General features: G+C 36.2%; 1 protein-coding gene across 5 annotated transcripts in view; it reads right to left on the reverse strand.

Annotated features, from left to right (window-relative positions):
• The window catches only part of mypn (myopalladin), a 58,528-nt gene extending 47,596 nt beyond the window's left edge, over positions 1–10,932 (reverse strand). For 3 of the 5 annotated variants that reach the window (XM_007897365.2, XM_007897355.2, XM_007897352.2), the window contains exons 1-2: positions 7,410–7,635; positions 5,312–6,214 (exon numbers count right to left, since the gene is read on the reverse strand). In XM_007897365.2, the coding sequence (XP_007895556.2) occupies positions 5,312–6,213 (902 nt within the window). In that variant the 5' untranslated portion in view covers position 6,214; positions 7,410–7,635. Of the gene's footprint in view, positions 1–5,311; positions 6,215–7,409; positions 7,636–9,929; positions 10,034–10,789 lie in introns of those variants that run through there. The other 2 variants (XM_042336768.1, XM_007897353.2) reach the window with 2 other exon arrangements.
• Positions 10,933–13,974: the final 3,042 nt, after the last annotated feature.

Consider the following 13,974-nt stretch of genomic DNA (forward strand, 5'->3'; position numbering starts at 1 on the left):
GTTCTGTTTAACAACAATGTAACAATCTGTTCAGAAATGGCTACTGACCCATTGAGCTTTTGTTTTGCTTGAGAAGGAAAAAGTTTCACAAATGTATATCTCGATCAAGAGAGGCTCAAAGTGATGTCACAAAAACAACTGCACTCAAAATGCCATTGCTCAGCAGAACTTTTAAATTAGCTGTGTGTTTGGTTGTTGTGCCATCCTGGACCCCTGTCTACAAAGTGATCCAACGGGTCAGCAGATCTATGGCAGGATTAAAAAAAAACACAAGGTAGAATTGTTCTTTACACTGCGGAAAGATCTATGAAGCAACTACAAAGTTACACCTTAAAGTTAAAGATTACCAAGAAAATAATCAAAATTTAAAAACCCCAGAAAAAGATTTTTTTTCTCTGCATGACATACAATCTTCTGCAATACACAACAATTTCAGATGATATTTCTGACTCTCCTGTCTGTACAGTCTTTCAGTCATGCTTCATACTTACCAAATTAAAGAAGAGTTGCAGCTGTTCAACCCATCAAAACTCTCTCAGTAATCAACATGTTTCTTCAATGCTCATAATTAATGCTAAAGAAAATGTTGTCCAAGCAACCAGAATTTAAATCTTAAATGTGTGCATTCTTTTTTTTGGAACGTTTCTGAAGTAACTTTTGATCACTTGTAAAGAACAACTTGACATTTAAGAACTTGCTGCACATACACCACTCATCCAACTGATGCTGTTGTTGCCATCTCTCCTGAGACCTGTACTCAGTCTGGAAATGAGCTCATTCCGAAGGTCAGATTTCTTGGCTACTCTGTAGATATTTCACTAGTGCATGTCGTCTTTCCATGCTCCACCACATCTAACCTGGAATTTGTTGAGATCCATTCACCAAAAACACCCAAAACTAATTTCAACCAGTGTTGTCTGACAAGTGCTACTAAGGAAAGGAACTGAAGAGCAATGGAAATACTCTTCAATTTTACTGTGTGGGAAATGTTAATATTCACGTTACTAAATGTTACAGTAGGAATTACAACATAAAAAGTTGAAAACAAGCTGCTACATGACAAAATATTTCTTCCAAGCCTTTCTGTATTAAAGACAAGCACTTGAATCTGCTTCTGAAGCTTTAATCCAGTTTCATTTAGGAACTAAAGAAAGCAAATAAAGAACAACCAAAGACCATTTCACTTCATCCAGAAACAAGTAAAATCTATCCTCGAGAAGGTTCATTTAGTTTCTCTATCTAACTTTCTCTGCTTCTTTCCAAGATGCACCAACCACCCTCCCCCATACAAGCAAAGAAACACTTGTGTTCTATTTACCACAGAGAACAGCAGAGAACAGAATAGGATCAGTAATCACCAGAGTGTGGAGAGACACAATCACAAAAAGTTCAGAAGAAAGCTTAGCTACCTTTCAGTTTAGACATCACAGAAATGCAATAGCAGTATAATAACTATATAATAATTTATCAATTAAGAGAATTGCAGACAATTCAATTTTCAAACCATCTTTTGTTTAAATGTTCTCAATAATCTGAAAATATAGCGCGGTGCATAGACATTCTAGAGACACCTAATGGAGAGGGGTATTAACTACACATTATACATTTGCCATAGGACTGGTGAAAGGCACAAAGGATTTCATTGTAGAAGCTCAAGGCAATATTGAAGAGAAGGAAACAAGCCAGAGTGTGAGACTGAAAACTGATTTAAGGGGAAAAAAGGGATCTTATTCTTTAAACACTAAACGTACATCAAAATGAAACATGAAACATTGTATGTCTATGAAACTGATAAGAGTAACCTGAATACTATCAATTTGGGACAGTTGATTGCGGATAAATTATGTTCCATCAAAGCAATTTGAAAGACACCTGACAGGACATTCCATACATTTATGAAAACAACCTGCTGCAAGCACTGCTGAAGACGATTTTGAGATTTGTGAAGACATTGGCAGTACCACAGAGGCCAAGAAGAGACACCACATTGCTTTCTTTCCACAAGCACTGACAGATTCCTATGCTCTGCAAGTTTTCAGCACAAGCTATGCTCTCCAATAAAAACACTAAAGCAAGCTGTAGTATGACTGGTCCAAGCACACATAAATCCACACATCAGTACACAATGAAAGCCTGTTAATCGTGATGTGTCCAGCTAATCATCTTTTGCTAGTGGTCCTTTTGACTGCAACAATGTTGTAACACTTAGCAAATATTTTCTCACACCAGTAACACACACTGCAATACAACAAAGTTTCACAAATCAAATAGTTTTGCCACAATGACTGGATATTTCAATTTCAATTGCTACTATATTAAGAGCACAATATAAGTTTGGGGCCTCCCAGATGGGGCACATCAACTGTCTTTAAATTTGCATGTATACTATCAGGCTTCTACAAGATATACTGATATGGTACCTGTTGTACAGCATGCATTTTCCTGACTCCTTTAACTCTTAATACAATAAGTGTCATTTCCATTTAGTAAGATCAATTTACGTTAATAACTTCAATTGTCTGATATAATATTTGACTACAAGGGATAGGAATTAGTTCCACTGAATGTGTACCTCCTAATGTTAACATAGCTTCTTTCTTTTGGATTGGTGACTTTGGATCTGTTCCAGTTGGCCTTATGCCCCCTCCGATCACTGGAGAAGCTTGGAATGTTGTGGTAGCCTCGTACTTCAACTATTCTAAGATTGAGCAGGTGCCAGTTGGACGAGACTTTGAATCCTTTCCTGCAATAAGAAAATGCTCCTTACTGGAACATTTGGGAGCTTCATGATCTTGAAGCCAATTCCTGTGGTAACTGTCACTTTGAAGAAATAGTTTAATCAAAAAATCAATTCTAACTGCTGCAGTACAAATATAGACAGTGCAAAAATTCAATCTCTTGAAAGAATTGGTGGAATTTAGTTTGAATTTGGGGACCCTGTTCACCATATATTGGGACTCTATTTTAGCTAATTTGCTAGCTCTATAAAATGTAACCTTCATAAAGGGAAGCAGAAATACCTGGAGCTATTCTCTACATACTTTGGAGATGTTGTTATTGCTTTTATATGGACTCCCAATCCCCTAAAACTTACATGTAATATTAATCACAAAAAAGTTATTTAATAATAATAATAATTATCCTTGCATTTGATATAGCACTTTTCACGTCGGGAGGATGTCCCAAAGCGCTTCACAGAACACACTGTAAAGTGAATTGACTGTATATTTGTGGGCGAACGCGGCAGCCAATTGCGCACAGCAATGTCCCACAAACAGTCGTAGATTGAAAATGACCAATTTATTATTGTTTTTTTTGGTTTTGGAGGGATTATTATTAGGCGTGTGGAGTAAGGAAACTTGCCCAGGGTTTCGCCCTGCCTGGAATTGAACTCAGGTCTCTCACTTGCAAAGCGAGTGCTCTAACCACTGAGCTACAGGACTCCACATTTGTATTTCTTTAATCATTGAAAACTTGTTTTGAGACAACTAAACATGATCAAGAAATTGTGAATATTGAGAACATATCGTCTTTTAGGAAGGTTTATTGTCTGTGTATTTCTCTTTTTTTATGGCCATTAGCACTAGCAATTAATATTTTTTTCAATCTATGGAGTGACCACAAATTGTTATAAATTGCACTGGTTGGTACTTACAGTAAAAGTATAGTACTTCATGAACAACCCAAAACAATAACAACCACAAATTACATTTGTATTGCGCCTTTCATGTCGGGAAGACGTCCCAAGGCGCTGGATAGTCAAGAATTTGCACCCGAGCTCGGGATTGGGATCAGGAGGGGTGAAGGGCATGGAGGTTGGGGTTTAGAGGGTGACAGGAGGCGTGGTCAAAGAGAAATGTCTTAAGACGGACCTTGAAGGAGGCAAGGGAGGAGGCGAGGTGAAGGGACAGTAGGATGACGTTTTAAAGGGTAGGGCAGAAAGGCTGAAGGCCTGGCCGCCAATGGGGGACGAGCAGGGTAGGGGACGTGGAGCAGGCCAGAGTCCGCTAAGCGGAGGGAGCGGACAGGTCGGTATGGAGTTAGCAGGTCAAAGAAGTAGGAAGGGACAAGGTCTTGGAGGGCTTTGAAAGTGAGGATGAGGATTTTGAACTCTATCCTCTGGAGGATGGTAAGCCAGTGGAGCTGGCCGACAGTGAGGTTGATAGATTCACGGAGGATGCAAGCTGCAGAATTCTGAATAATTAGCTTGTGGAGGGAAGAGTTGGGAAGACCGACAAGCAAGCAGTTAGCATTACCTTACAAGACTTATAAGCTATTAAGTTATAAAAGCTATTAAGAAAAACAAATTAATGTCCTACTCTCAAATGCACCTCCACAGCATGAGTGCAGTGGAATCACTACCTTAATATTTCAAATATGATATTAATTATTCCCTCAGCACCCATGAAAGGAAGGTTTCAGGCAGAACTATTTTAGTCCACATTCAATTCTGGGAACTGTGAATCGAATAAAATGAATTAAAACAATTCATTTTTTAAGATTAGGTAAAAGTATCCCAGACAGCAGTGATCAGTATCAGCCAATATTTAAACAATGGTTTATAGCTAGTATTCACTACCAAGTGAATACTAGCTGTAAACTACAGTATTAGTCTGAAAGGTATTATTCTTTCAATATTGCAGCCATGCAGCCACCAGTTTTCCACAATTCTGCACTTGTAGGACCATTTTTGTTTAAAATGCTAAGATTATGCAAATAAACTTCATGGATGATGGATCCATATGTCAACTCTTCCATTATTGTGCCACCATATTTTTTTTTAAAAATCACAATTACATTTTGACTAAAATGAATAAACAAAGAATTTGAACAGAAAGGTGTGTATAACCAGTTCTATTTCTTATTTAAAACTAACTTTGACAACATAATACTTCTGAATAATTCTTTTCTCTACTTACACTGCATAGTTAGTGCAGATCAACTTTCTTTGTCAAGATTATACTTGATCCAGGATGAAATCATTTTTTTTTAGGGACTACAAGTAAACATTAATAAATTCATTTGAAAAAAACTTGGGACTGCTCTTACTATCATTTGGCTGGTTAGCAGAGTTCTAAACGTCCATTTAAGTTGTACACGTGAGAGTTATTCTCAGATATCAACAAGCATGATTTTGAAGCAGGAAATATAAATCCTGTTTCCCATTCCAAATCAGTCTCCTGTTGGGTACAATGATTAATTAAGCCAGACTAGCATTAGATAATTAGGTCATACATAATTTGCTATTTATAATTGATCTGTAAATCATCATACTGGGTTTCAAAGGCAAGCAAAAATGCAAGGCACTTACCTGACTTCTGGGGTTGGGATTCCTGTCACAGTGCAATCAAGCTGCACTCTGCTTCCTTCTGGTGCTTCCCTACTCTTCAATTTCTGGATGAATCGAGGTCGATTCCCTTTGGTTTCTTCAATGTAAACAGGCGTTGACTGAGTTTCAGTTGTGATAGGTTCTGGTGTTAATGTTTCAGTGTCTGATGCTAGGATTGATGTTTGTGTTATTTCTTCAGACTCTACATTTGATATGGTTTCATCATACTTTTCTACGGGAATTGAATCATGTGATCTTTCCCTCTCATCAACAGGCCAAGATGACTTTTGGCTTTGTGAGTTAGTCTTTGACTGAGACCTGCTTCGAGGGCTTTTGCAAGCTCTAGGTCTAATCCGTTTTGAACTTTGTGTTTTGAAAAGTGACGACAACTCCTCAATAAAGTCTGCAGCTTTACTTAAATAATCCTTTTTAGCCTCAGATTCGTGAACCAAAGGGCTCTTTGGCTCTTCTTTTAGCTTCTTGTAACCTGTTTCTAAACTGCTAGTAGTTTCATTGACATTCTCATTGTGAAAAGGTTGATGATGTGGCTTCTCCAACAAGCCTGAGGAATCTACTTGTCTGTTTCCAGGTATACCAGTGTTGTCTTTCTTACTTTCATGGGAACACTGGGCAATTGCTTGTTGAGCTAGGTTAACACTTTCATCCAATTCTTCTTGACTCAAAAATGCAGACAGGTCCGAGGATTCACCCTGGCTTTCCAAATCCTGAGAAACCCCAGGTTTGGTACCACGATAGAAATTTTTTGAGGCAGCTTCTGATCTGCTTTTTTCGCCGTGACCCTGATGTATTCTGACATCAGATAAATAGCTATCCCTCAGAAGTTGAGAAATGGATGTAGAAGCTTCAAAGTTCTCCTCTTGCATTCTGTTGCAAATAAAAAATACTGTTTTGTTTGTGTGATGGCTGCCTGTCATTAATTTAACACCAAACCCATCGATTCAATTTCCTGTCACCTTACTAACTAAAAGTTTGATTTTCTAAACCTTAGAATTATCATCTTAAGTATTGTAACTGTAACATATATCTTACTCACTTTAACTTAAATTTCATAAGTTATTTTTGCTTTTATTATGTTCAAATTTTGTTGCATTGAAACTTACGACATATAGTTCAATCATAAGCAATATCTTGAAAAATATTGCATCCACAGTGCACGTGGGACTGACTTGTTATATGAATCAAGTAACATTGTCACACATTGACTTTTTCACATGATTTCAGTTTATTTAACTGTGTGTAGAAGCTCCTGTCAATGTGCATTCAGTGCTTTGAAGGACAATATGGAAGAACGGTTTCCTTCTAATCAATATATTAAAACTGGGAAGGGGACAGGCAAGACTGTAGGTTGGGGATATTGAAATCTGGTAGTCTACCAGTCAATGTTATTGGTCCATGGGAATTGCTTAAAGCAGAATTAGAATGAGCTGACCACATGTTGCTGACACTCAAACCACAGAGCACAGCAGAGGTACATTGCCCTTCTAGCAGAGTTGTTTCTGCAGCTGTTCTGTTCATTAATCCTGAGAGCAAATCTCATAAGCACAAACCTAATTTTAGTCTGTGATATCATTTTACTAGATGAAAACTAAAATCAAGTCCTGAGCTACCAAGTCATCTCAGATCAGTCTGTTTAAATATACAAAGTTACAAAACTGTCCTGTTTGGTAACAGTAAAGCTGAGGACTGAATTTTAGAAGTGGATTTCAGACTGGACTGGAAGTTAAAACAATTTAACAAGAGGTAATGATGTCACCTGAAAATCCGAGGCATGCGTGTTAGAAAACAGCACAGCCTGAGCTGCAACTCTTATACCAAGATAAAAATACACCGCATAACAAGCCTGGACTCAAGCTCCAACAAAAGCTACCACAGTTTTTAAACATGACTCTCACTACCAGAATCCAGCACATGGCTCTGTTGAATAGAAATTTACTAGCTGACATTTTAATTCTCTGGGTGAGTGTTCAATAAGTTGAAATAGCATGCTATTTCCAATTCTATGTTCATCTCTACAAACCAGTCAAGACATTTACACTGCATTAAAGTAACAGAACAATACCTTCTGACTGGCCCAGTGGATGGTGTGATGTGAAAATCTAGCAGTGGCAGTTTACGCAGTAGAAGTTTGAGATGAAAGATGGGACAACACTGCAATCCTGCCGACCCCTTGGGACAAGAACTAAAAGCCCAGGGGTTTGGTTGAGAGTTAACTTTGCCGTTGATAAGGTAGTAGTAAGAAGCAATAAGCAACCTGTCACCACTGTACCAGTAACGTTTGTCAGCATACTGGCTCCCAAGTTATTTTAGGCAGTACAAACCATGTGCCTTGGAAACAATCCACCTCATTGGATAGGAAGGGTTTAAGTAAAGGGATACTAACTTCTACAGCAACACCTAGGACACTGACATAAAGCTAAATCCATGATATTTTCTCTAATGTATACACTAGACATCTTTCTGGGCGAATGCCAGCATTCATTCCTACTTATTCTTGAATGGTTTGATTATTGACAGGACACTGCATTTCTACTAGTTGTTCCAGACATTTAGTTAAATTAATTTTTGCCATAAATGTTACTTTCCCCAAATTCTAAAATTAGAATTAAATATTTACTTCTAGGAGTGAAAATATTGATAAAATAAAGCAATACATTTTCCTGTATATTCCCCAGGTTCTGTTTAACAGGTGTGCTGCTGATAAAAATAGCAGCTATGCATCAGCTGCATTGCTGCAAAGAAACGTATGTTAATTTAACATCCAAAGAAACCAGCCTGTACAAACAAAATAAATTTAAAAATTCACAACAAAATCTACCGTGAATGCAACATTTCACAAACAAACATCTAATGTTTAATCTTGGGTTCAAAAAATGAAGCATTTTACACAGCCACCTATTGAGATCCTACATTTGGAAAACTGTTTTCGGTTCTCAGGTTTTGAGGTGCACTGGAAATATTTTCAAATAACAAATCTCTTATCACTTACAGTGATGTACATTTCAAGTTAGTTCTGCTGCTGCTTTAGTGAAACAGAAATGTGTTCACATCCGCAGGGAAACAAAAACATGATCAGCTGGATTAAAGAATGTCAGGAGGTAAAATATAGCCTCAGCCTCATTTTCTATAATTTAATGCTCCATTTATATTGATGGCAATGAAGTGATAGCACTTTCAGCCCCCATGCCATGTGGTGTGAAAAGTCCGATTTATACTTCCCACTCTATATTATGTTGCATCAATCTATTCAAAATCTAACACCTATTTTGGAGTTGTGCAAAACTATGAAATCAGGTATCACATTTTTCATTTAATATCATGTTTAAAGTTATATAGCAGGTCTTTTTAATGTCACACAATTGACCCTTATTAGCATTTAATGCACTACAAGAAGCAGATCCAGGTTAATTCACACTCTCTGTTTTATCCTGCAACAGACATGAACTGCCAAAGCCTACTGATGGGCTCCAGGGAGACTTAGGTTGGGTCAATGAGACCTAACATCTACTGGAAGTTTTGTGATAAATCAAAACTAAACTATAACCACAGCTGGAAGGATGAGATCAAATGGACTGAAGGGCTTTCTTCATCTGAACCTCTCTCCTGATCTTGTTAAAATATTGGGATTGGAGTGAATAGTTCTAGAGGAAGCTAGCAGCAACACAGATAAGGTGGGCCTGTAGGTTCCTTATTCACTTTAAACTTCCTATTATTTTCTAAGACTTTTAGGGCAGCAAAAAACAGCCCAATTTTCTTTTAGCATTTTTGTAGCAGTTCCAGGAAGGCACAAAGCATTTTAATGGGTATGCAGAATGTCAGTATATAATTGATCAGTGTTTTACAATACACTTGAGACAAACAAATGCTCAACAATTAAGATCAAGAAGTACAATAGCATTTCAGTGTTTGGCATAAGATAGGCCCATTGAGCAGTATCAGTGCCATGTTAAATAGTTCCTGTAATATCTAAACATTCATGTTTCCAATAACCATCTTAACTGTCAGCTAATTAGAAACCTAAACCATCTTGAGATCATCTGGACCTACTCTTCTACAATGAACTGAAGCAAAACTAAGTACACATTTTAAAATGAATTGCAGTTTTTCCAACTCAACCAACTAACCAGCTGCATGAATAATTATCAGCACTTTTAGAGATACTAAGACTTATAAATACTGCACTTGAGAACCATGAGCCCTACTTGTATTCTGATAAAATGTCAGAACTCTGTAGCAACATGCTAATACCTATAAATACTGACTGCAAGAACTGAATTTGGTGTTTAAAGGCCATTGCTTAAACAAAAGACTGTAATGGTGCTCTGACAACATGAGCAAATTGGTTTCACTGCAATATGAGATATACTACACACAGACCAAGTTTTTCTGTTTAAATTCTCCAGACTTTTGCAACCAACCCAGCAAAGGAAATGATCATTGCCTTATTAATGCTTTACAACACCTTAGATTTGAATTTTACAATGTAAATATATGATAGAAATATATTCTAATATGGTATGTCTTATTTTCCATAGACCTACAATTGTTACAGGAAGCAAAGTCAAGCTGAAAAGTCACTCGCCTGTCACACCGAGAAGCATCCTGGTTCTTTAGTGACACCTACTTATCCTTCAGTTCCTATTCATTTAAGGACTCAGAATTTGCATGGATGTGCATCACACATTTCTGAAACACACAGTGTTATGTTGTGAAGGACAGTATCAGCTGTGCTCCCCTCATAGCCCATGTCTGTAATTAACAATACCAAGATATACACAAACCTCAATACAGAAACGTGCAGGACGTTTGTCACTGAAACAAATAATTTCAAGTTGACACACTGAATGGCAGCAACTATACACAACAATACACAAGAAATATTAAAACCCTTAAAAAAATCCAACGGCTCGAAAGCTGTTTCATACTCTGTGTTTTTTTAATTGAATACTATGGAAAGAGCAATGCTTGAAGAAAAAGATAAATACAACAAAATTCTATTTATACAAAAATAGAAACATTGTTAAAGCATTTGCTCTTTCCCCAGTTTATTTACTAAAACATTAATGAAATGCCATGTTTTTGTTGATTTTTAAGGGTTAATAGATTAAGGCACAAAGAGCTGCTGAAAGATAGATATCCCTTAAGAATCCTGACAGAATTTAGTAATTTGGCCTTTCTGTTCTCCAAATTCTTTATTGGCAACATAATATTGTATCACAGCTGCAACTGGGATACAACAAACAGAACATATTTTTAATTTGACCAAAAAGTTACAAATGTAAACCGTTACCTATCAATTTAAAGCAGAAACACTGCAATAAAACAAAATAAATTGCTGCTGAATTTAAATAAACAATCTTCTAAATACCTTTGTCTCTCTTGAAGTTCTGAGTAAACTGACCCTTCAAAACGTAAAAGGTAGTGAATCGAGTAACTGCTTACCATGTTGGTTAAAGAAACCCACTGCATTCAGTCTTGAGTCTTTTACTGATGGCATGCCATTCAGGTTAGGTCTTTTATTGCCATAATTGCAAATCAACAAGAAATCTAATTTTAGGTAGCTTCATCATCAGTCACTACAAGGCTAATGCCAGACCTTGTAATAGAGCTCCACTTAGAGCTGACTGGAGTGTCCTGACCAACTGTTGCTTATCCACACAAATGGGCCACAACTGAAATGACCAATGAAGTCTGTAGCATAAAACAGGTCCAAAAATCATTGTGAGGATGTGAAAATGCGTCAGATTATTATTTAAAAACAAGGAACTGTTCATTTGAACCAGTATAGATGTCAGGGTGACTGTTTTCAGCATTCAGAAGTTTTTGCAAGTCTCCTAATTGTTTTAGTCACTTCTAGCCTGCCACAGATTAGATGAAGCAGACAATTATATTTATCTTATAATTTTGTTCTCTATGTAACAGCAGGGTCAAGGAATGGTATTTGCTAAAGCTTTACTTCATCTGTTTACAAGCATCCTGCATCCAAAATTATTATTCTGTTGCTTTGGCATACTGCAATAATGAAATAACTCTTTTTCCTTGACAAACACAAAAAAAGTTTGTCAAATACTATTTTTTTAATATGAATGCAACATTATTTAAATTGTCAGTAACAAATTACTGATATTAAAGCATTGATTTGATCCAAACTACGATTTTGAGGAACAGCATGAGCTTATGAAGCCAATTGGCTACTGTGTTTGGTTCACAAGACACACAACCAATCCAACTAAACACACAAAGTATATCCTGTGAAGCACTTTGAGACATCTCGTTGATGTGAAAGGTGTTATATCAAATTGAAGGATTATTATTATTAATGTGTCATTGGACAATACTAATCAGTTAATTCACTGGAAAGACCTTGAGTGCTGTTTAAGCTACCATATTTATAAAACATAAAAATACATCAATCAAAAGAAATATGGATAGATTCAATGTTAGAATAATTGAGAGGACAAATATATGGAGGAAGATTTAATCACAACTTGTCCACGTAGAATAAAAGATAATCTAGTAAATTTAGCAAGTATAAGGTTATCAGTTTGCTTTGCTCTTAGTCCTATCAATACAAAGATTAGATAAAATGAAGAAGCAGAGGATTTATTCCCAACATCATTCTGCTGTTGCATTGTTCTATTCTTGTGTCAAATCATAGACCAGTCCAAATTCAATTTAAATTAATTAATTTATTTTCTTTATCAGCTCAGTACTGACACATTGTTGGACTGTGTAACTGTTGCTAATTATAACAAGCATATCTTTATCTCTAACCATACATTATACATTATAATTATTACATAGAATTATAATGATTACATAGAATTCCTCACTGAACAGAGTGTCTCTTTTTGCTGGACATCAAAAGATATTTTTTTCTTTATTAGTTCATATTTTATTATTTAATAATCTCAACTTGTTCATGCTGTGATCACTGAGCTATCTAACAGTGAAGGCAGCTATGATCACTGACGACAGGGATTTATTTGCAGTCCAAGGTCACTCGTAGGACATTAACTTTCCTGCTGAAATAGATTTTGAGTTCCATGCTTCCCATTTAACTGTACAGTATGTCCAAAGTTCATTATTCTTCTAAACTGTTCATTTGATCTTGTAGATTTCTGTAATGGTCATCTTGAAATAGTACTTAATTCTTGAGCTAGAATAATATTTGAATAATTCTGATACATTACACATTAGCATTACAAAGGTTAAACTATTCTAAATATGAGGATTGTAGACATTAAAACATTGATTTGGGAGACAGTATATTGATTGTATTCTTAAAAACAGAATGTTATCAATCAATTTCAAAGTAAAGTTTACTGTGTTACTGTGTTCTGTTGAATGTGAATTAATAAAACAGTCATTAGTCATACATCCATTCACTAATAAATCACAGATAAATATACAAATTAATTAAACATTGTCACAGAGGTGTCCTTAAAATTATTCCATGAAAAATCACTTGGAACTAGTAGGAAACAGTACCAATAGCTAACCTTTTAATCGTGCATGTTGCTGCTGGAAACTAACTAATCATCATTTTTGATTTTGTGTTTCCAGGATCCAGCAATGTGAAAATCCCTCCTGCCCCACTTCCTCAAAGATTTTACTTGCCACTACACAACCTCTTTCATCTAGTCAAGTGACATTTTCTGATTGGATTCCATAACTACCACCATGTATAGTATATTCAGCTGGCATGGGGTGTACATTCCAGTATTGATGCAAGTTAGTGATCTCAGTTTTCACTGTACACCAGAGATGCAGTTCATGCACTTTTATCAGCAGTGAAAAAAATAATGTGTTTAGTTCCTAGATTGTCCAAATGAGCACTGAATGGAACATTTCCACTGAAATTTGAAACTGCAATGTTTATACTGCACAGAGGCAAATCATATTGTTTCAAAAAACAACTCCTTCAGGTAGACTTAAGAGTCATCACAATTTATGTTGTCGTCGACCAAGTTTTTACTTGACATTTGAAATTGCAGTAATGAAACAAACAGCTCTACGCTGCCTATTTAGATAAAGGTCAAAGCATGTTGTGTTGCTAAACTGTCCATTTCCTTGTAACCCTGTGGTAAACAGTCACAGCTTTACAAATCCGTGTATCAGTATATCATTCATCTATAATTCTCAGCAGATGTAGTGGTAACCCTGGTATCCAGAGTATGGTGTGAATGCAGGGTGGTTGAACCTGAGAAATAACAAACAGCTGAAAAATCTTCACAGTTATTCACCAGAGAGAAGTGTGAACAATGTAAATAAAAAAGCAAGAAATTGGGAATGCCAGTTACTATTTCACATCAACTTTGAGCACTAAATACATTATAAGAATTTAACAACAATAAAAGTGTTACAGTAATCTAGGAAAACATTCATTTTAAAAGACAATACAGAAGATATGGAAAGGTATTGCTTCACAAAACAATAATGTGGTACAAGTTACTTTATGAAACATCTTCCAAAATATTTTGGTTGATGCACTAGAGGTTAATAAGAACCCTTGGAGAACTATACCACAGATGGAAAAATGAGTCAAAGGCCTTTAGAAGAGAAGCAGGGAAAGGTGGCAAAGGGGAAAATCCTCTCAAACCCAACCACTTTCCATTCTGAAACAG

The sequence above is a fragment of the Callorhinchus milii genome, unplaced genomic scaffold (genome assembly GCF_018977255.1).
Source record: "Callorhinchus milii isolate IMCB2004 unplaced genomic scaffold, IMCB_Cmil_1.0 Scaffold7, whole genome shotgun sequence".
Classification (NCBI taxonomy): domain Eukaryota; kingdom Metazoa; phylum Chordata; class Chondrichthyes; order Chimaeriformes; family Callorhinchidae; genus Callorhinchus; species Callorhinchus milii.